This window comes from Labrus mixtus, chromosome 11 (assembly GCF_963584025.1).
Source record: "Labrus mixtus chromosome 11, fLabMix1.1, whole genome shotgun sequence".
Classification (NCBI taxonomy): Eukaryota; Metazoa; Chordata; class Actinopteri; order Labriformes; family Labridae; genus Labrus; species Labrus mixtus.
In genome coordinates, this window is record NC_083622.1 from 25,064,672 (window position 1) to 25,085,672 (window position 21,001).

Consider the following 21,001-nt stretch of genomic DNA (forward strand, 5'->3'; position numbering starts at 1 on the left):
ACACACACATGGGGAGACAAATACACACAAGAGCAAGAACAGATACACAGGGAGATAATTAAGCACTCACTTGGGGGAGAGAAATGGAGAGGTTGGGGAGGTCAGAGAAAGAGGATAGGAAAAGGAAGCACACAGATTTTAAAATTTAACTGAGTCTGGGCAGCTATTAGGGAGCATGTTGATACTTTAGTATGTCTGGTTTCTTTCTAATATAAAAATGGCAACCTGTGGTTTGGGAGATACACTGCTCAAATTAAGGCGAATATGCTTTCAAAATGAGAACTGAATTTAAATCAAATAATTACTGTTTGCGTAATTATAAAGCATTAACCCACATCCTTGGTTTGCATTTAAGCAGCAATTTGAAAACTACTCATAATCTTCATGGTTGGGACCAAGTAGACTAAACTCACCAGCGGCCTTGCAAAGCATTGCTTGAGTGATGGCATTGTAAATCTTATTTTTCCCGTTATGAGTAGGAACATATACTGTAGTTTGCAAGGTCACTTGTGAACACTTGAAGCACATAGCTGAGTGAAAAAGTTGTTCAATAGAAGGCTTTCAAGTGCCTGCCATTGCTCAAAGTTTCATTCATGTGATTTACAAAGAAAGTGGTCTAACTGAAAAACACCATTTAAAAAATATGTCTTGTTGGCTCTGGAGTTTTTCCAGACTCTGATTCATTTTTGACCTTCTTGGCTCAGAATTACTTAGCTTATCAAATTACTCCGTCTCAGAAAGCAGAAAGGTAGTGACATGCTAATCTCAGACAGCGCTGAAAAGCTTTTGCTGAATCAGAAACTTGAGACAAAAGCTGTTACTGCTCTGTTGCCAAAACACCCTCTGCTTATAGAACATATTAAATATGTTCATTCGCTCATGAGTGGGTTGAGTATACTTAGTCTAATTTTTCACATCAACAAACCCAACAAAACAAAATATTATGCAAATCACTTCGCACCACCAAAACACAGAGGGGTTGAACATTCAGGCTCTGAGGCGTCAACAATAATGTGAAAATAGCTAAATTATTTTCAGCTTGTGAATGAAAAAATATGTTGCCAGATGTCAAATGGGAGACAGCTGCGACTGAGTCAAAGCTCCAAATGGGTCCTTCATGGTGTCTTAATGGCATTAGAGGCAATAAGGCGGCAAACGATGCCAGGATGAAACCCAGTTTCTGGGCTTTAGAAAAGATCAAGGTTGGTTGTTCTCCATCTGAGTACGTCAGAGGTGGGACGTAACAAAGAGATACTTTATTCCTCTTCTTAAAGGAGTCGTGTATCTGTACTCCATTTTCCAGCATTTTGACAAACCTTTTAGTTTTAGCCCTACATTTGAACACAGTTCAAGTTATCATTTTTTAAATTTCCTCTCACAATATGTATGGATTTCCTAGGTGCATTCAAAGCTGTCAATGAATCATGCTACATTGTTTATTAAATTACAAACCCGAGGGGTACCGTTAACTGATGAGAATATTGCATTATGAGGGGTAGGAGTAGCGGCACCCTTCTCAGTGACTAATGGGTCAGGGTGGAATTCTGACACCTCTCCTGTTTAATTAGTGTATTGACGATCTCTGAAGACTGAATGTGTGGTGGGAGATAGACTTCATAAACATCTGATATATGCTGATGACTTAGCCATCTTGTCACACTATATGCTGGCCTACAACAACTTCTCAGAGTCTGCTACAATATGACATTAAGATTGAAGGTAGAAAGAGTCATAATGATAATAAAAACCAAAGATGATCAGAAGCAACATTTTCCTCCTTTAACTCTGATAAAGCCCTTAGTGTGGTCGACAAAGTCAAATATATGGGATACATTATCAGGAATGCAAACTGTATGCACAAGCTAATGTAGGCAGTTTTCCATTGTGCGTGGTGTGTTAAAAAAGAGAGTTTACTGTACTCCACATTATACTGCTCACCTGTGGTGCAATTACAGTAAAGCTAAGATGACAAAGTTGCACGGGATATATATTGATGCATTAAGGATCTTCCCTCAAATTTCCAAGATGGGTGAGTGCAGGTCATATGTTCATTACTAATAATGTTCCCAGGTTTCATGCTGTAGCTGTACTGAGAATTTTATGTACAAATTTATGTTTTGATTGTTTGATTAAAAAAATGAAATCATATCGGTGTTTACGCAGCCCACACTTAAGTGACACAATGTATTCCTTTGATTACTGTGAGCATGTGAACTATCCTTTTCTCATTGTATTAAGGTTATGCTTTTTTATGCTGATATGGACATATGGGCCTGAAATAAAGGATAAAGTTTAGTAAAGTAAAAGTAAAGTGAGTTTAAAGCTAAATGTAGCTCAATTCTCTGAAGAGGTATTATCCATCATTTATATTTTTGCATTACGACACACTGCCTTCTCAAAATTAAAACCATTTATTTCCCTAAATGGAAGGGAAAATAATAAAATAATTCATCATTTATTGGCGTGTCTCTTGGTTATTCCATTGATCAAGCATGTAAAAGGATGTCTAGTAAGCGAGATATCTGAATCCAACACAGAAGATCGAGAGACATGAAAGTTAACCAGCCATCTAACAGATTCAGAGTAGCAAGACATTTCAACATGGAACAGATTAAATGTTCATTGTTCTTTTTTTTTATTTGAAGTAAGACATCATTACGTGTGATATTCTCACAAATATGAGGTGAGGTCCAGTTTGCATAGAATCAGCCAGTAGAAATGTCAATGGCTACTTTTACCTTCATACTGTTCGCACACATCAGATCTTCTACTTTTCACTGTTACTTCAGCACAGAAGTTGACTCAGTACTTCAATTTCTTTACTGACAACTATTTGCACCTCTTAAGTAAATAAATAAGTAAAAGCTTTGAATGTAAACAGGTGCATGAAGGTTAGAGTTGCATGCTTAAATCCAGCAGTGAACTCGTTTTATAGCCAGTGAAACACGGGCGATCAGTAAATAAGAGGTTTTTTTTGTAGTAGTTGATAAATCGTCCTTGAGGTAATGTAACGTGTTAGGTACCAGAAAAACTGATTTGTAGAGTAAGTAGTAGCTAGAAAGTCTTGGGACTGAAATAAATAAATAATAAATAATTAAATTATTCAGTCAACCGCCTCCTTGCTTCCTGAGCACCAGTCTATGCAACCCATTTAAAATGACAAACTGTCAGCCCATGTCCAGAGTGGTTGTCGAGTTTGTAGACCATGAATGCAGAAGACACTTACAAGGCCAATGAATTGTTGTATCAAAGACATGTCATATCCTTCATCAAGTTCCGTTGACAGTACCGTGTTTATTTACACTTCAAACAGCACAACGGGTTTTTCTCTTGAGATTACATCAGGCCTCAAAAGACACATTGGCTTCTTCTGTCACACAACAACATGTAGTGTTCTTAGTTCAACTTGGTATCTCTGATAGAGACAGACTACATTAGTTAAGGCCCCAGACAGATAGAGACAGATAGAGGCAGACAAACAGAGACAGCCCTGCTGATGGAGGTCAGCCAGCTACAGACAGAAACAGCAAGGGCACAATAAGGAGCACAAAGTTAACTTTTTAATTGTAACACTGTCTTCTTCTTTTCTTTTCTTTACTCGTCATGAATTTAGTTTGGTAACTTACACAGTGTTAACACTGGTAGTCTTTTATTCTAAACTCAGGCTCAACCAAAAACCTCCTGAACTCGTTATACTTAATGTAATGTCACCATGCTCAGAATTTCAAATGTTTATGCACTGAGGCACAACACTGTTAATTTTTGAGCTTCAATACATTAAAATGAGCTGGACTGAAATGTGTGGGTTTGATATGTGTAATGTACCTATAAGCACAAACCTTATTCAGATAGAAAGGTAACATGACTGAGCTTCAGTTAAATTAAACGTGACTTGTCCATTGCATCCATTACATGGAGTGCTGTGTTGATAATCCCTTCAGGTTTTTGCTTTCAGCAGCAGAACAAGATTGGTTGGCTTCACGTGTAAATCCATTTTAGGGGCTTCACAGTAACAGAGGACCATTTAATCTTTGAGATAGGTGTTTTAGAGGATTTATTACTGTTTTGACCGAGGGTCGACACGGAGTGCTGGATCCATACAAAAGTATTCATATTCAATGCATATACCTAACCACACCTTCCCCCCCTATGTATTATGGGCCAGACGGCCCCTATTTCTGTTTGTCCATCTTCAGGGCCATATGAGCAAAAAATGTATAAAAGACTGTTTTATATCAGCAGAGTTAACATGAATTCATAGTTTTATTTCAAAGCAAAAATACACACTAACCTTTTGGTTGAACTTTTATGGATCTCCATTTATGGATAACTTTACTATCAAATTTACATGAACTAAAAATAGTGGCAGTTATATAAATCTGCTACAATGTTTCCTCATGAATTTAACTTCAAGGCTGCCAGCTTGATGCAAGAACAACTCATTTGACATGTTACATGCGACTCTGTATGTCTCAGAAGTTTTGTCCGTGGTTTGTCCAGTGTTTTTTAAGTTTGTCCTTTTTTATTTTTTACGTTTCTCTCTATCCATAACATAACATAACATAACATAAGGAGGGTTTCTTCCTTGTACCAGTAACAAGATTAAGCTGAAATCAGTGCTTAAATAAAATACAAATGAACTATATACTTGTTGTTTCTACAACTTGCCAGTTAAAGTAGTTATGTTTTACAAAGTTAAAGAATAGTTTTGCTTCCTTCTAAACACATCATCAGATTTGATGCGTCTGGTTGAAAAAAGGTGAATGAAGGTTAAAGTTTCGGATCAAATTGAGATTTTATTCATAAACGTTTGGGCTCCTAGTTATCCGGTGACCGTCAGAGATACATGTCTTTAGTTTAGTTGCAGCAGTAACAATGACAGCACGAGGGCAGAGGAAAATCAATACATTTTTCAAACCACCACAGGCGATGGAGCAGAGCCAGAGAGCAGCTCCTGACACACTGCACCCTCAGCAGAGACAGACAAACCCGATGTGGAGACTGCACCTGCTGAACCGAGTGCGTAAGGGAAGTTAAAAGCTTCAAAGCATTTTGCTTCTAAATGAAATCTGGACTGGCTGTCAGACTGCCATCTCAGTGGGCAGTTTTGAAACACGCTGATGTGAAATGGGTATAAAATATGTTATTTTATGTTTTCCACTGTGAAAGTATACAGATGCTGTTTTGTACACAAATCCATAATAAAGGAAAATACAGAAAGCTCCCAGCACAGGACATTTGAACTAAAGTGTATGCATGGGTATTTAAAAATTGTATCTATTGTTGTACTCAGCTCACTTTTTTGTTATAAAAATATCTTAAACATTTTGTATTCATTAATAAACACATCTTCCAACAAGGTTTGTGCATCTAATACAAAATAACACCACCAGTCAGAAAATAGTCGACCTGTTCAGAAGAATACACTACTGTTATGTCAAATTGGCTGAATGTCTATGTAGAGTTTGTTAACATACATTGTTGTTATCAGTTGATGACCGTCAGTTCTTGGCTTCCATAACCTTTTATAGAGCTCCAGTCATCATGTTTAAACATGTAGCATGGCACATTTGACTATGCTCAATCAGCAGTGAAGAACGGATTAGACTCCTGATCTCAGCTTGTGTCTCTGCTCTGCCCAGCAGCATGCTAAGATGCGGCTGATAAAAACGTCTTATTTCGACCTTTCAAAAAGCAACGCTACAATTCTTCACATATATTTCCATAATAATGAAAGTTGCATTAATATGCATTAGGTTTCCTCAGAGGGGAATCAAGACAACTGGTTGTTGATAACTTGAAAGTGACTTTAAGGAAATGAAATATCGAAGATTATAGTTTATCTCCTAAGTTCGTGGTTCATTTTCCATTTCTGTTGAATTATCATGTTTACTGGTATTATCTTCTGGCCCTGAGAAAATGTGTGTTTCACCGGACAGGGCTATCACCTTCACAGACTTTGACAGGTGCATGCATAAAGCAGAGTGGAAGAGAGTGTGTATGATCTACATGTATCAATACAAATCAATACAATAAATCAATAAGGGGGTCACTGGTAGTCTAGTGGTTAGAGTGCGCGCCTCATGTACAGAGGCTATGGTCCAACAAGCTGATACCCCAGGTTCGATTCCAACCAGTGGCTCCTTTCCCTGCATGCCATATCCCACTCAATCGTCCCTGATTTCTAACTCTATCCACTGTCCTATCTCTAAAAAAAGGCATAAAAAGCCCAAAAGTAAATCTTTAAAACATTAAAATAAATCAATAAACAAATAACCTCCATGACTTATTGTAAGTCTATCATGTATTTTAGTGTTAAATCTTGTGTAAGAATGTAAAATGCATGCTATTCGGAGTGCAAATGATATTGATTGTAGATTCACTCAATGCATTATATGTATACAGCTTTTTAAAAGTGAATCTAAGAGATCAATAAATATATGAGCTGTAACTACACACATCCCCACATGGACCCCACTGGTTTCAATAAGGGGGGTCTAAATATTAGAGACACCTCATGGCATAACGCAATACAATGAACAGGGCAACAAACTACAGCCTCTAAAATGACCTTGAAGATGAATCAACACCTGTCTACAACAAAAACTGAACATGATTACCCTCATGAATGTGGGATTTAAAGAAATGATCCCGTAAGATGCTACTTTAGTTTTAGCTAAGTGAAACTAATAAACTGTATGCACAATAAAAGACAGCATGATGCACATATTCATGGCTACACAATCTCTTTAAAACGTCCTCCTACTAAACACACTCTCACAATCACACACAGGCACAAACACAAATATAATGCCTCGCTGCAGAGTAGAACTGGCAGAGCTCTCTCAGCACCAATGTCTCCTAGACATTCAAGTGGATGTTACATCTTGGGGTAGTCATGAAATCAAGATTATAAAATATAATTCCAATCCCCTCATCATCAAGCAATTCTGTCACTGACTATATAAACTGGATGTTCGTAGCTAAATGCAGAGTAAAGCGAGATTTGAATATTCTAATATAGTGTATATGCTGTATCTGAAAGAGATGGTACTGGAAACTCAATAACATCACAACCTTAAAGGACTTGACCTTAGAAAGCGACTCGGAGAAACAGCACAGATTGGTGTTGGTCAACAGGTCAGGTGGTTCAAACACAGTGACAGTAATCACGGTCAACAGCTCTCTCTCAGAATGATGGGGCTGCAGGGTGATTGAGGTGCAAACTGCAATCTACTGAGAGGTCACAAGTTAGGGCAGGAATAGGTGAATGAGAGAAGTTGAACTGGAGGAAGACCGACAGAGGGAGAGGGAGAGTTGAACAAAATAAATTAAAAAAACTCAGAGAAGCCAGCAGTAGGAAAAAACTGAGAAAAGATGACAGAAGGGGAAGTTAAAAAAAACCAAAGAGGGTGATATGAAAGCTAAAGCCAGAGAGAGCATGGGCGAGCAATCACTCACGGATACAGGTAGGCTGGGTGCCGGTCCAGGTAAGATCAGGCAAACACAGTCTGGTGGTGGATCCTTGCAGTAGGTGTCCCTGTTGGCACTGAAAATCCACTCTGCTGCCCACCTGGCCACAAACAGACAGCACACAAAGAGAGATACGCTGATGCAAATGCCAATAGGCTCCAAGCATCAAATCTAAAGAGCTTTGAGAAAATACGGCACATTAACGTTTTTTTTTCTTCCTTTTTTAATGATTACTGTAGTGTGTGGAGGCAGATGGAGGCTATTCCTAGAGGCGATGGCCCATGTGCCTGTTCTCAACTGATGTACAGACTTTAGAAAGTGAGGAAGCTGACTCGGCCATATGACTGTCCAATGTTATCTGAATAAATGACTCATTTTGAGCAACCATCCCATCCCAGTTGACCGTTTCCACACAGTGTTGTCGTCACAGAACTTTCTTATTCGGCGCTGTTACCTATTCTTAAAGTTGTACAGTAATGCAGAAAATGCAAGTCTTCAGCCATTACAAGCACTGATCCACATAATAAGCTGCCTCTGCATTCATGTGGGACACATTTCATATCAGAAATTCCACTGAATGTTGTGGAAAAATTGTTTGCACTTAACTTGAAAGTGACACTTTAAAAGCAACAGGGAAGAAATCAAATGGAAAACACTGGCTGAAAGCATCTCAAGGGAGCTACTGAGCACACCAACGATCATGATATCAACATACTTTATGTCTGATGCATTTCAGCAATGCTCCATTTAAACACGCTTGAATAGCAAACATTGCACATTACTTTCGATCTATACAGGAACAATGTCTATTCACATACATAATCGTAGAACAATTCAGATGCTTTTCCTCTGTGCAACCGCCTGCGATGGATACAAACCCGCGTCACCGCATACAGTAGCTCTTGCACACACATAACATCATCCAAAGGAATAAATAATGATTCTACCTGGGACATTCATTGGTAACTTTCCATTTCAAAGAAGACCATATACAGGTAACCCGGTAGAGATGCTTTGTGTTTACACATATCTACCTCTGCCTCTGAGGGACAACAGACAGGCTGCTTCAAATATCGATCACTTGGAGATTTGTTGAAGAATGGAATCATGTTAGTGGAGTATATCATAGTACAGTATATACAGTAGTTCAGGATAATCAAGTCCATATTAAATCAGATATGTTGTGATAGTTTAAATAAACCTTCCTCCAACTAGAAAGGTAATTTCATCAGTCCTGTTTGATATATATTCTCTGGCACACATTCCTCTCAGATAGGGAGCATAGCACCATCCATTTAAAAAATGTCCATTACAGGTTTTTCCTCATTTTACCTTAAAGCCTGTAGTGTAATTCATGAAGCCGTGGGCAGGTGTCCCTGGGTTTTCACAAGAAGTCCTTGTGGGCTCTGGAACAAGAAATCATTGTCATGATGAGCAGGGGAATTGCAGACGAGCAAAAAAAAAGAGAGAACATGACAGAGGGGCAATCACTGATAATGACGAAGCAATTTCTCTCTGGTGTACCATGTACCAGAGGACAATTACTGAAGCCACATGCAAACATGAGCAGAATTACCCTGACATCTTTAGTTTCTTTGACTATGAATTCCTTGGCTTTTTAAATATTGTATTAAATATAGACTTATGAGACTTTTAATCATTGCTGAGACAGAGAGACATATCCATTTGATAACACGTTTCTTGGGCCATTAATATTTTCAGCAACACTCTGCTGCAAATATAAAAACCACCCCTGAGGTAACAATATAAATAATGTATTTCATTCTTGTGAATTAGTTTTGCATTCGTGCCAGATGACAATCCACTGATTGTAGTTCACCTTCAACAGTGTTTAGTTATTTATGATAAGCTGCTCAATAGAACCACCAGAGAATAAAAATTCACAAGATTAGTTTAATAAAATGCTCTGTGTTTTTCTTTCATAGACAGCAGAAATACCTGGCATACACCCAAAACATTTCCATCCTAATTCCTAGGTAACCCCTAACCCTCCCCTCAAATGTCATGATCAGTAAAAATAAATTGTGATCAATAACGTAATTGCAAAGTATAGAATTAAAGTTGACTGAAATTGTATACCTTGACCTATTTCTAATGTGGATTATCTGAATGAACATACAGATTGATCTCCAGATTACCTATACATCGAGGTTGAGATCCACTCCAGGTGCCGTCGTCCTGGCACATGCGTGTTGTTGATCCGACCAGCACGTGGGGGGCAATGCAGCCAAACATCACCTCAGACTTGAAGATGAAACTGCGTCCTTCCCTGTGTCCTTTGGCAGGCAGACCAGGGTCTCCACAGAATTTGGCTGCAGGGGCAGAAATGTGGATTATTGCTGACATGATAAACTGATGGCCAACAAATACAGAAGAGATGCCTCGCATATTTCCTGAGTTGTTCAACAGCACTGATTAAACTGGCACATTTTACAATTCAACAATGCATCTCTTTTAACCTAATTACACATAAGAAACAAGGCAGTAGCAAGTCAATTGAAGGGAGCAATGAGTTGAATCTACAGTATTTAATTCAGAAATAATAAATAGTGTGAAGCGCTGCAGTACTCTTACAAGATCAAACCATGATGAACAATGCCTGCAGTGATTTCCACTGATGCCTTGAGCTCCGCCGTGTTCTTTAACGTTTGATGTGCTTTTTATTCTGATTAATTTAAGAAACTTACTGTAAAATGATTGCCTTTCTACATTATTTGGAAAGTCTTCATGGACGAAATTATTCAAATTGCACTGACATTTTACTTGTTGCACTAATTCCTCAAGCAATTTTGTATTGCATGTGGGCAGATGCATTGATGTCTCAGTATGAATTGCTCTGTCTAAACACTTTTTTGTTTCTAGCAATCAACCTTACTGGAGAGTAGTTGAAGTAGGTATGTGAGGATTCATCTTGGCAGCAAAAAGAGAGTTGGGGGGGTCACGGCACTCAAGTTTAGATCAAAAATAATTAGCAAGTGAAATATTAAATTCTCTGACAGGGCCTTGAGGTTTAAACAACTGGAGCCATCTGCTGCCGCTGTTGCTCTTGTATGATATCGCCTTTTTAATGGGACTCCAGCCTCAGCCTCAGCAGATGAAACTCTTTGGATTTTCACTGCTCCCTCTTTCAATTTACTACTTATATTCATCAATTCAAATTGACTGGAATAATTTGGTCTCAGTGGGCTTGATGGAAAAAGTAGTGAGCCATTGAAAAGTATGCCAATGTACAATTCTATCTATCCTTAATGTATATACACCCATCATTCCACTATAAGAACGCTGGAGAGTAAAAGTCACTTATTAGCCGTGGGAGGTTCAAAAATGCTCCATGTGTGAGAGAGCACAGGCGATGCTACAGTAACAGCATTGAGTCACGCAGCCAGAGCACTGTGGGATCAAGCCAATAATCAGGCAGGCTGCTTCTCCAGACCTGACATGTGCTGCTGCGTGGAGGGTCTGCAGACAGAGATAAGTTCTAGCTTGCTCTCCTCCTACAAGTCAGGAACCATCAGGGGCTTCCAACAGCCAATCCTGACAGAATGGATATCTAGTCAAAGAGGAGATTAGAATCCAGCCCATGCAGGAATGGCTGAATAAAGTCATTACCGCAAATACTGTTATCTCAGAAACAAATCCTTTTTATTCAAAGACATATCTTCGTCTGGAAAATATGTTTGTCTATACTGTAGGTCCCATCTGAAAACCATACATTGTGACTTTCAACCCTGCAGTACCAATAGCTTGATTGTGTTTGATAGGACAACAAATAAAGATGCAAATGTCGGGCTAGATCTCTAGTCACTTTTCAAATGACTTTGTAAGACTTAGTATTCAGATGGCTTTTTTTTAGAGGGATGACAATGACAGCCAAACAGGTGACATGCACATCAGTCATAAGCCTCAAGCCGCAGGGAAATAATGTACTGTTTTATGGATATATAAGAGAAATGGCCCCAGGCCAAGCAAAGCTCAGCATCTTTAATGCGCCCATGTGTGTGTGTGTGTGTGTGTGTGTGTGTGTGTGTAGGTGGATGGGTGAAATGAAAAGAGAAAGAGAGCGAGAGACTAGTCTAACTTTTCTCCCTCTCTCTCTATTTCTCCCTCACTCTCACAGCCTCTCCTCTTCCTTGATGAATTATCAATGCTTTGAAGTAATCAGTATGCAGAGGCCAGATTCAAAGTTGGGATCACAGTCTCTTCCCTGCAGACACATGAACGAGCATTCCCTGACTCTGAATTTTGCTGCTTGCTCTGTGTTTCCCATGTGTTGTGGAAGGGGGTATGATTATACATCTTAATTCTGTTTGTCTTCTAGTGCTTAAAAAAGGATTCATGTTAAAAAATGGACATGTTTCCTTTTGCAGATGCAGGGATTCTTCCGTCGTATTGCCGAGCTGTAGTTCAAGAAAAAGTGCTGAGCATGAATTACAATCATATTTCTAAATTCTACAACAGTGTCGGCTTATAATAGGGCTAATAAATATTATAAGGTTAATTTTGCATGTATGGCACAACCCAAAGGAATGTTATTATTCCTCCTGTTAGTCTCATTATTTAGTCTCTAAATGGGAAATATCTGCAAGAGTATGTAATGCCTTAATTAATGCTTGCAGCATATCTTTATATTTGCAACTTAGGACAGAACAGAACTACCCTTTGAGCATTTAGAGTGGGGGTTTATAAATGAATGCAGTCTATACAGTACTGGTTGGTCTGACTATACAGTTAGCAATGACACTAACCAAAGGAATGACTTTGCTATTAATAATCACTAGCACCTATATAGCTGCTGCAGAGAGTGCTGTCCTGACATTTTAATGCATAGATAATGGCCCTTTCTACACCAAATATGAGCTCTCCTCCCCATTGTTCTATTTTCTAGACTCATTTATTTCCAAGTAAACCTCAGTGATTTATCACACACTTGCTTCCACTTCCAGTACTGTAGCAGAAAGCTAGCTGTAACAACATGTTTAGGAGGGCCAGGTTTATTTACAAAAGTAACTTATTGATCACACTAAATGATTTGTATTGAACAGGGCCCTAGATTTGAGTCCATTTTGCACTGGCATTGGACCCATGTGTTCTAGGGCGTACATAATGGAGCTATTAAATGTAATTACTACATCAAAAACAAACCTCTGCTGGGACACAATAAACACCATGGTTACATCATAGGCATTAAGGTTACTCACTCACATATCTGCAGGGGGTGTTTTGGGTTTGCTGATGTGGAAAAATTATTTTAGTATGTTGAGGTATTACAATGCCCATCATAATAAAGCAGGAGGTAGACATGCTTCATTTACCAAGTGGAACCTTATCCCATTTATGTCCAGATGACATTTTCTACCCATTATAGCAACTCAGGATCAGAACAAAGATAAATCAGTGCATCTCAATAAAACAGGCAATTGGTTATTTAGTGTTGCCAAAGTAGATATCTGGTCATAACACAAAAATGCAATCCCTTACATTTAAGCAGGTCATAAATCAGACAGCAGTGTCTACTTTGACTTACATGATTACAATGAACGACTGCGGTGTGGCCGTTTAGCAGAGCAATGGCTGTATGAGGTACTCTTCTCCTGCTTGCATGGTCACAAACACTAGCAGTCTGTCAGTTGGAATTCAGATACTAAATACCCAAATGGGACCATGTTCGCCTGAATGAATACAGCTACAAGCAACCAAATTATTTCATTAGCATAAATAAAAATTAAAAAAACTCCAGGAGTGACTAAGGTTCTTTTTAAATAGGCTCGGGGGGTGAGGAGGATTTTTTTTGGTAATGATCCAACATGTGTTCCTTAAATGCTATAAACGATCTTATTTCTCTGCAATTCATAAACTCTTGCCTGATGTCAGCGATCGCCACAGTGTGGTTACTTTTTGCTCAAATTATGCATGCAGTCATCTGAAAGCAAAGACTCTCAGAAAGAAAGATCCAATAATCAATCCAGCAGCGATTCAACAGACAAAACAAAAGGGGCTGCCTAAACCCAACAGTTGAAGTGGAGATGTTTCAATGCAGCACAAGTCACAAAAAAAAACATCTTTTACAGTCCTTTGATTTTTCTGCATGAATATATTAAAGTGCCATTTGTTTTTATTCAACTTAGAAGTGACAAGCATTCAGAGAGAAACAAACGTGAAAGTACTTCATCCTACTTGAGATTTCATTTCTGACTGATAAAATGCAAGAATGACTCTGATGACAGTGAGATGCTCTCGAGCAGTCATGCATCCCAGGGGTTATTATTATGCTTTCAAAGATGATTCTGAGGAGGTCTTAATGCAGAGAAGAGCATTAGACTCCCCACTTGTAGTTCCATTCTGTGACTTTGTAGCTTTGACTCCAGGGCTGGGGGTCAAGTCACTTTTCATTTCATCAAAATGTAAATTGATGGTAACATTTAATGCACGGATGATGAAATATTTATTTGTGTTTCGTATGAACAAGTAGGATACAATGCCCTTCTCATGCTCAGCGTAGCTCGGTTTTCTTACCCTAAGGTAACCACTGGAGCTGTTTCTAGGATAAAGAACAAACACTGCTAATGACAAAAGGCCTTGACTCTGCAACTAGCAGCAACACATACAATCCCCTGTAGTGCATCTCTGCAAAATGTATACTATTTGTATCACAGTACAGCTTCTCCACCCAGGCCCTGATGCTAAATTCAATGACTTATTCATGACCTTCAATCTTTTCATTAAATTTAGATCTACTCTTAAGGGGCGAGCAGTGAGGGGGTAGAATGGGATTGCTACAGAGAAAAAAAATATTATTGAATATAAAGTTTTTTAATGTGCTGCATGTATGAGACAGTTGTGCAATAACATGCAGCTTTATTAGTGTTAAGAGACCTATTTAAAAAATCACATGTTATATCAAATGATACAAAATATTTATCTGCTTGCCTTTATTTTTTATAAAGGTATTAGTGCCCAGGTCACCCCTGCTACTCTCTGGAACCGTGTTTGGTTCTCTCTTCAGTGTTTGGACATAATGCAGCGCTGTTCAACAGAGTCGGTGAGGAGAAGTTAGATAACGTTACTATCCTTAACTTAATGATTGTTGATGAATGCAGATATGGTGAGAGTGATGGAGAAAAGTCGACAAGATCGTTTGTCACCAATGATTGAGACTTCACTTGGACTACAGACCGTATAGACAGACAGCAGAGGAGCATGAGGCAAACACTGCAGGTACAACAAACGCACTTTAATCTCACTATGTTGTTACAAAAATACTTAAATAATATACACATTTTTAAATCTCAACTTTTCGAGTCATAAGGCTCAAGTCCAAGTGAAGTCACAAGTCAAAGTCCAAGTTGAGTTTTTAAATCCTTTATGATATTGTCAAGTCGATTTTAAAGTCATCAAATCATCATGTGACTTGAGTCCACACCTCTGCTTCCAAATGTTTTTAAATATTTTCGAAATTAACAGATGAATAAGAAAAGAAGTAACATGATACCAGATCTTATTTATGAGTCCAACATTTCAACTATCAGACGTTTAAAGGGGGGTGGACAAAAAGGAAACCCACTTAAGGAATAAATGTACCAAGACCATTTCTTTCAAGAAAACATCTTCTACCAACCTCCATAATTATTTCTATATCTATTTTTAAATTCTAAAAAGGTGACTCACGCAAACACTGAGGCAGGTCTCCGTTCCACGTTCCATTTCCTGTGCAGGTGAGCACAGCGGGGAAGGACAGCTCATAGCCAGGTAGGCAGCTGTAGCTCACACTCGTACCCCACTCCAACACTGAACCCTCCAGAAGGCCGTTGGGGATGGGTGGGGGTGTGGGACACGTCACCACTGTGGGTTGAGTGAAGAAAAAACAAAGTTGAGAGCGATCATCTGAGAACAATCAATGCACAGAACAGGTACAGTCACGTTTGACTCACAACCACTGTTGAATGGATAGAGCAGAGCCAGAAACAGCATAAGGACAGCAGATCTAGCAAAAGCCAAAGGATTTTTTAAAAATCTAACACGAAGAAGACCTACGATAAGGAAAAGAACCAGCAGCACATACGTAGGACTTTCTCATGCTGGAAACAGAATCCATACATTTTTACATGTTGTACAAGTTAGGGTGTGGAACACAAAGCATTGGGAATGAAAGAGAAATTTAAACCTTCAATAATTTAAATAAAACATGGATGCTACAAAAAAATCCTTAAAAACACTAATGCCTTCTGTGATCTTAATAAAACTGAACTAAAAAAACAAATGAATATAACTCAAGCATAACAGACCTTGAATAAGGTTGGAGATAATTAATAAGATTTACAAGGTTATGGCCATATCCTCTGTTTATTGGATTTCAATCAGAATTTTGAATGATAAATGTTGTACTAATGGTAAAATTGAGAAGCTGTGTAATAATGTATTAACATTGTGAATCACTTGCCTACCAAATTCATTCTCACAGGTTTTTCTTGTCTTTTTAAATGCATTATGGTAACATATCATAACCTGAAGCACCAAAGCACTGCTTCTTTTCATGGCACAACAGGATTGAAAGTTAGCTTTTCATGCAGGTTAAAGATGAACATATTTTTTTCAAACTTATTTGTATACTGCATGATTCAAATTATGGTGCTATTTTACAGACTTTTAGAGGCAACAGAGGTGGGACGAATCGACCATTCAGCTTCATGTGGATTAAGGCTGAGGGAGGAGGTCTGTAGCCTGGAGAAATGGTCTATGTTTTGACTGTGACTGTGTGGGATTTTTCTGCCGGTTCTGTTTGGAGTTTACTGAATAATTTCTGTGAGAAATGAGGGGATATCTCATGTCTGTGTAAGCCATAAACTTTCTGCTCAACAAATGTCATAAATAAATGCATAATAAAGCTCAGAGTTTGTTCTGACACACTTGAGCTGAACCCACAGGGAACCAGATGGGTTTTAGGGATGTGAATAAATTATAGCAGTTGTTTTATACCATTACTATCTTTCCTCAGCACCCATGATTTTCCAGTCTCTCTTTCCTTTTGACATTGTCATGCATGCACTTGAAACACTCGAACAAAGATCTGCAGATGATATTGGGCTCCATCCAAACCTTGCAACTGTCTGGCAGGATCAGAAGTTTAGTTTACAATCTGGTTTCTTAACCGTCATGTTAACAACATGACACTCAAGGTGTTGGGTTTTGACAATGCAACAAAAGAGTCATTTTCCATTCAGAAGCACATGACAGAAAAGAGACAGCTGCAGCCTTGTGAAGGCAGACATTACAGACACCTCTGCTTGTCTTAGGTACGTGGCCTAATCTCAGTCTTCACACTCACAGACTTTGAGGGGCATTCTTGCTAAGTTTGTCAGGGCTCATGGCTGCTGCATGGCAAATCTACATGTGTATAAGGACTCTGATTTGGTATTCCCACCACTAAATTGGTCCCTTTACTGGATTCATCATATTTGCAGACTTTGCTATGAGTTAAGAGCTGAATTGGGAATGTGTATAATAAGAAGGCCCCCACTGAATAAAAACAAATAAGCCTTGACAGCAAAGGAAAAGGAAAATGAAAAAAGAGGATAAAAACCTAGATAAAACAAATATAAAAAGCTGCAACCTGGACACAGCACAACTCTGGGGATACCTGACTCTGGGACTCCTTCAACCTCAGCTTTTAAACCTTTAACCAGTAACTTTCCTTCTGTACATACTTAGAGAACATTACCTTTTTACATCCAACCAACTTGGAATACTTAGTACTGGAAGTCATCATGCTGGTTTTTATGCTCACCAATGAATCAGAAATATTTCACTAATAAGCACCTACATGTATAGGAGACATCAATTATTAGATCAGTTAATTATAATGAAGTGAATAGCTCTGTGTAGTCTTATGTGACAAAATGTTAAACTGCATATTTGGTAACCCTCAGCTTAGTAGGTTATTTCAGTCTGATTGTTTTTAATGATAAAATGTAAGCTTTGTCAAATGTTAGCTTTGTTGAATTTGAATATATCTGCATATTAACTAAACACAAAAAGCGTGACTAAAAAAGATGAAGACTTACATTTTACTTGTTGACAAAAATATAATTGAACATAGCTTGGGAATAATAACAATTAGTTTGTAATATAAGGTACTCTCATAATGGACAACTTTCTTGCCTTGTAAAGTTTGTTCGATTTTCTTTTTTATCTACACAACACATTCGAGTATATGTGGAGCATGCCACTGTGGGATATTCACACATTCTCTCCAAGGTGTTACCGTCTTTTGTTCTCGGTTGGCAGCAGATCCAAAAAGATTTCCATGTGGACGTGTTGCATCAGTACACAGTATATATCCTTTAGATTAATGCTATATTAGGGAAAATATTTAGGCCATTATGAATATTGAACAAAGTATCAGGCAAAGGAAAGTCATGTTGCAATCTGTTTTTAATGTTTGCATTGAAACAAGTTCATTTGAATTTGTCCTCTTTGATCTCAATGAATTAGTAACGCATGCCTTTAATTTAGTATTTTAGTGCTGTTGCTTTGAAGCCCTTGGAAAAATCAAATTCATTCTGAAATACATAGCTAAAATGTCCAGCTGGATGCTGTGAAGTGAAGAGTTTGTTTGGGTGAGTATGTGTGTCTCCATACGGTAAATCAGTGTGAGAGGCAGAGAGAGGGAGAGGATAAAGAAAGACGGAGGGAGAACGTGTGTGAGTAGGCAAATTACACTGATTAGAGGAGTAGGCCTACTAATCCCATAAGCACTGCATCAGAAATTACTTTAAATAAATCAAAAAAAGGCATGGGTGGCAGATAGAAGAGAATGGGAAGCAGAGAGTGTCCCCATTTTCCTAAGTAGTTCTAAGCAGCATTAGTGCCTCTTAGCTGAACACGCCAAACCTGGGATTCAAACTGAATCCTTGCCGGGCGAGGCTTAGGATGTGTCATCAGCGGTGTGTGTGCACAACACAAACTAACAGCTCGGCCTGATGCACACACACAGTACTGTAAGTGTAAAATTATGCACAGAGCCGGCACACGTAAAACCGCTTTGTCTCTTTTAGTCTTCCCCTCCCTCACTGGGATATCGGCTCATATCCCTGCGGCACATCATCCAAATCTTTGACAAGTTGACAGACGTCCCACATCATGACAGATTCAAACTGCTCACCCTGACTGATCTGCTGCACCTTCAGCTTGAACCCAATCATGCAAAAGAAAAAAAAGGCAACTGATCTTATTGGGAAATACATTATTTCAAGTTTCAGATGCAAGAAACAGTAAACAGATACAAAGATTCTTTATAAGTAGTCTCTGCCCTTTTCTTATCGTAATACCCCATCCACACTGAGGAATTATAAATTAGACTTGGATGAAGTGATGAAACTACTTTATCTTTTTTTTATTTTTATAAAAGATTTATTTTGGGGCTTTTTATGCCTTTATAAGAAAGACAGAACAGCTGATAAAGGCAGAAGAGAGAGAGAGAAAGAGAGAGAGAGTGGGGAATGACATGTCGGAAAGGAGCCACAGGCCGGATTTGAACCCGGGCCACAGGCATCCTGGAGCTCCTCCTCTCTTTTGACTTTCTTTCATTCATTTAACCAGTGAGAAAACAGAGTACAATGTGGAGAGTAAACCGATGGAGGTGGTACCCTGTGGCTCTCTGACTGATGCACTGGTCAGTATGAGATTGTGGTGATAGCAAATCAGAAAGGTGTGCAAGAATCTGTGCCTATACTGACATGGGAACAGTTGTATAACATGATGCCTCCATGTGATTGTCAGAATTCATGGTGGTGTTTGAGCGTGTGTGTGTGTGTGTGTGTGTGTGTGTGTGTGTGTGTGTGTATGTGTGTCATGAGTTAGGCTAAGCTCAAGGGTTTTGCTCCTCTCCACGCTACCCCCATTAAGCACAGCAGCATCGAGGCCGAATGCCTGAGCTGTTGCTGAACTGTCAAGGATTAGAGCTCGGAGGTTGAGAAATTCACACACTTTCATACACACGTGTGCCCACAACCTTTGTGTGTGTCGCTCCACTTAGACTGCCTTTTGTAACAGTTCTGGGACTGTCCATTGATCCAACAGATTCCACAATCTAAGGAACAGGGCAAGTTAATAATGAAGCCCACCCATGCAACATTACAAATCTCAGAGTCAGTTTGGACTTGTAAGCTACAATAGAGCTTCACGAGGGCAAAAAGTGTGTGGCTTAAAACCCCCTTTTCCCTATTACATGAGCTAAGGAAAAGTGATGACATGGACTACCTCTGGGTCTATAACAGCATTTTGGACACTGAATATAACTAGGGACAAAAAATAAAAACACAGCTATTACATAACAACAATAAAGGTCAACTGGCTTTATGTTTTTACAATCCCTGATACTTGATCCCCTTTACATGAATTGTTCTATTTGATTGTGTATAACATTCTTCATTTCCATAGCTGTGTATGTCTTCTACCTGTTTGTCTGAGTGCATGTTAGTATCTCACACTCTGCATCTTTTTCTCTCTCGCACATTTCATTTTTACTTTCCCATTGCTCAAGAGGCAAATACAATGCCAGCTTGCTTCTCACCGACTGAGGCAGCAGCCAGAACAGTTCCTTAGCAACAATGAGCCACCGTGTGCCTCGTGGGCTCCTTTTCCTGGTGTACTTTTTGAACTGTTCACTGCAAAAGTTAATCTTCCCTGCAATACTTACTTTTGGGTTTCGATGGCAGACATGCTAATCTGTGCCTCCACTCGAGCATAATGAATCATGGAGTGATGCGGTGCTGATGGGCGTACAGCAACTCGGTCCTCTAGGTGGATTTTTCAACTTTGATGTTAATCAAGCCCATAGAGTGCCCACAAACTTTTAGAGAGAGGGAGCCAATGATTAACTGTTGGAGTGCAATTAGAGGGGTCCTTGTTGTAAGGAAGAGGACTTGTTGGCCATCCATCATAGTGTGTCAGAGGAACTTTTAGCCTTGGCTTTGTGCCAGCACAGGTGCAACTTCTACATTCAAGTGTGGGTGAAATCACGTTGTTCTAGATCAAGGGCTCTGAAAGTGATTTCCCCCTTCTTTTTCTAAAAGCCAGTTGAGCAATCTCTAATCCGGGGACTTGTAATTGAGGGATGCACTGGACATAGTTAAGAAGAACAGATTCAAATTTGATGTAGTGTTTATGTTGTTGCATGTTTAAGTCCTTGAGCATAAATGCTAATATAAATAGATGCATTTGCATAAGTGAGTGTGGGTGTCTGAATCACAGTCACATGGTTTTATTTATCATTTGCACCTCGTTGTCAGCACACTGACGTGTACAATATGACACTGTCTGACCACAAAGAAAGTTCTGTATCACCTTGCTTGCTAATCTCAATAGATCTCAGGAGTAAGCATATACTTCATATTGTATGTGGCAGACAGCAGGCATGCAAAGGTTGTTACACCATGACCTGATGGTTATCAAGGTTGACTGTCTATTGCAGCCCGTGTCCAATGCAGTCTATGTCAGTGTGCACACTTTG

At 38.9% G+C, this 21,001-nt stretch overlaps 1 protein-coding gene across 1 annotated transcript in view; it reads right to left on the reverse strand.

Annotated features, from left to right (window-relative positions):
- Positions 1-21,001, reverse strand: part of LOC132984272 (CUB and sushi domain-containing protein 3-like) — a 226,300-nt gene that overhangs the window by 9,439 nt on the left and 195,860 nt on the right. Inside the window, exons 60-63 of the mRNA XM_061051035.1 lie at positions 15,160-15,333; positions 9,633-9,806; positions 8,806-8,879; positions 7,462-7,573 (exon numbers count right to left, since the gene is read on the reverse strand). Coding sequence (XP_060907018.1) covers positions 7,462-7,573; positions 8,806-8,879; positions 9,633-9,806; positions 15,160-15,333 — 534 coding nt within the window. The remainder of the gene's footprint in view (positions 1-7,461; positions 7,574-8,805; positions 8,880-9,632; positions 9,807-15,159; positions 15,334-21,001) is intronic.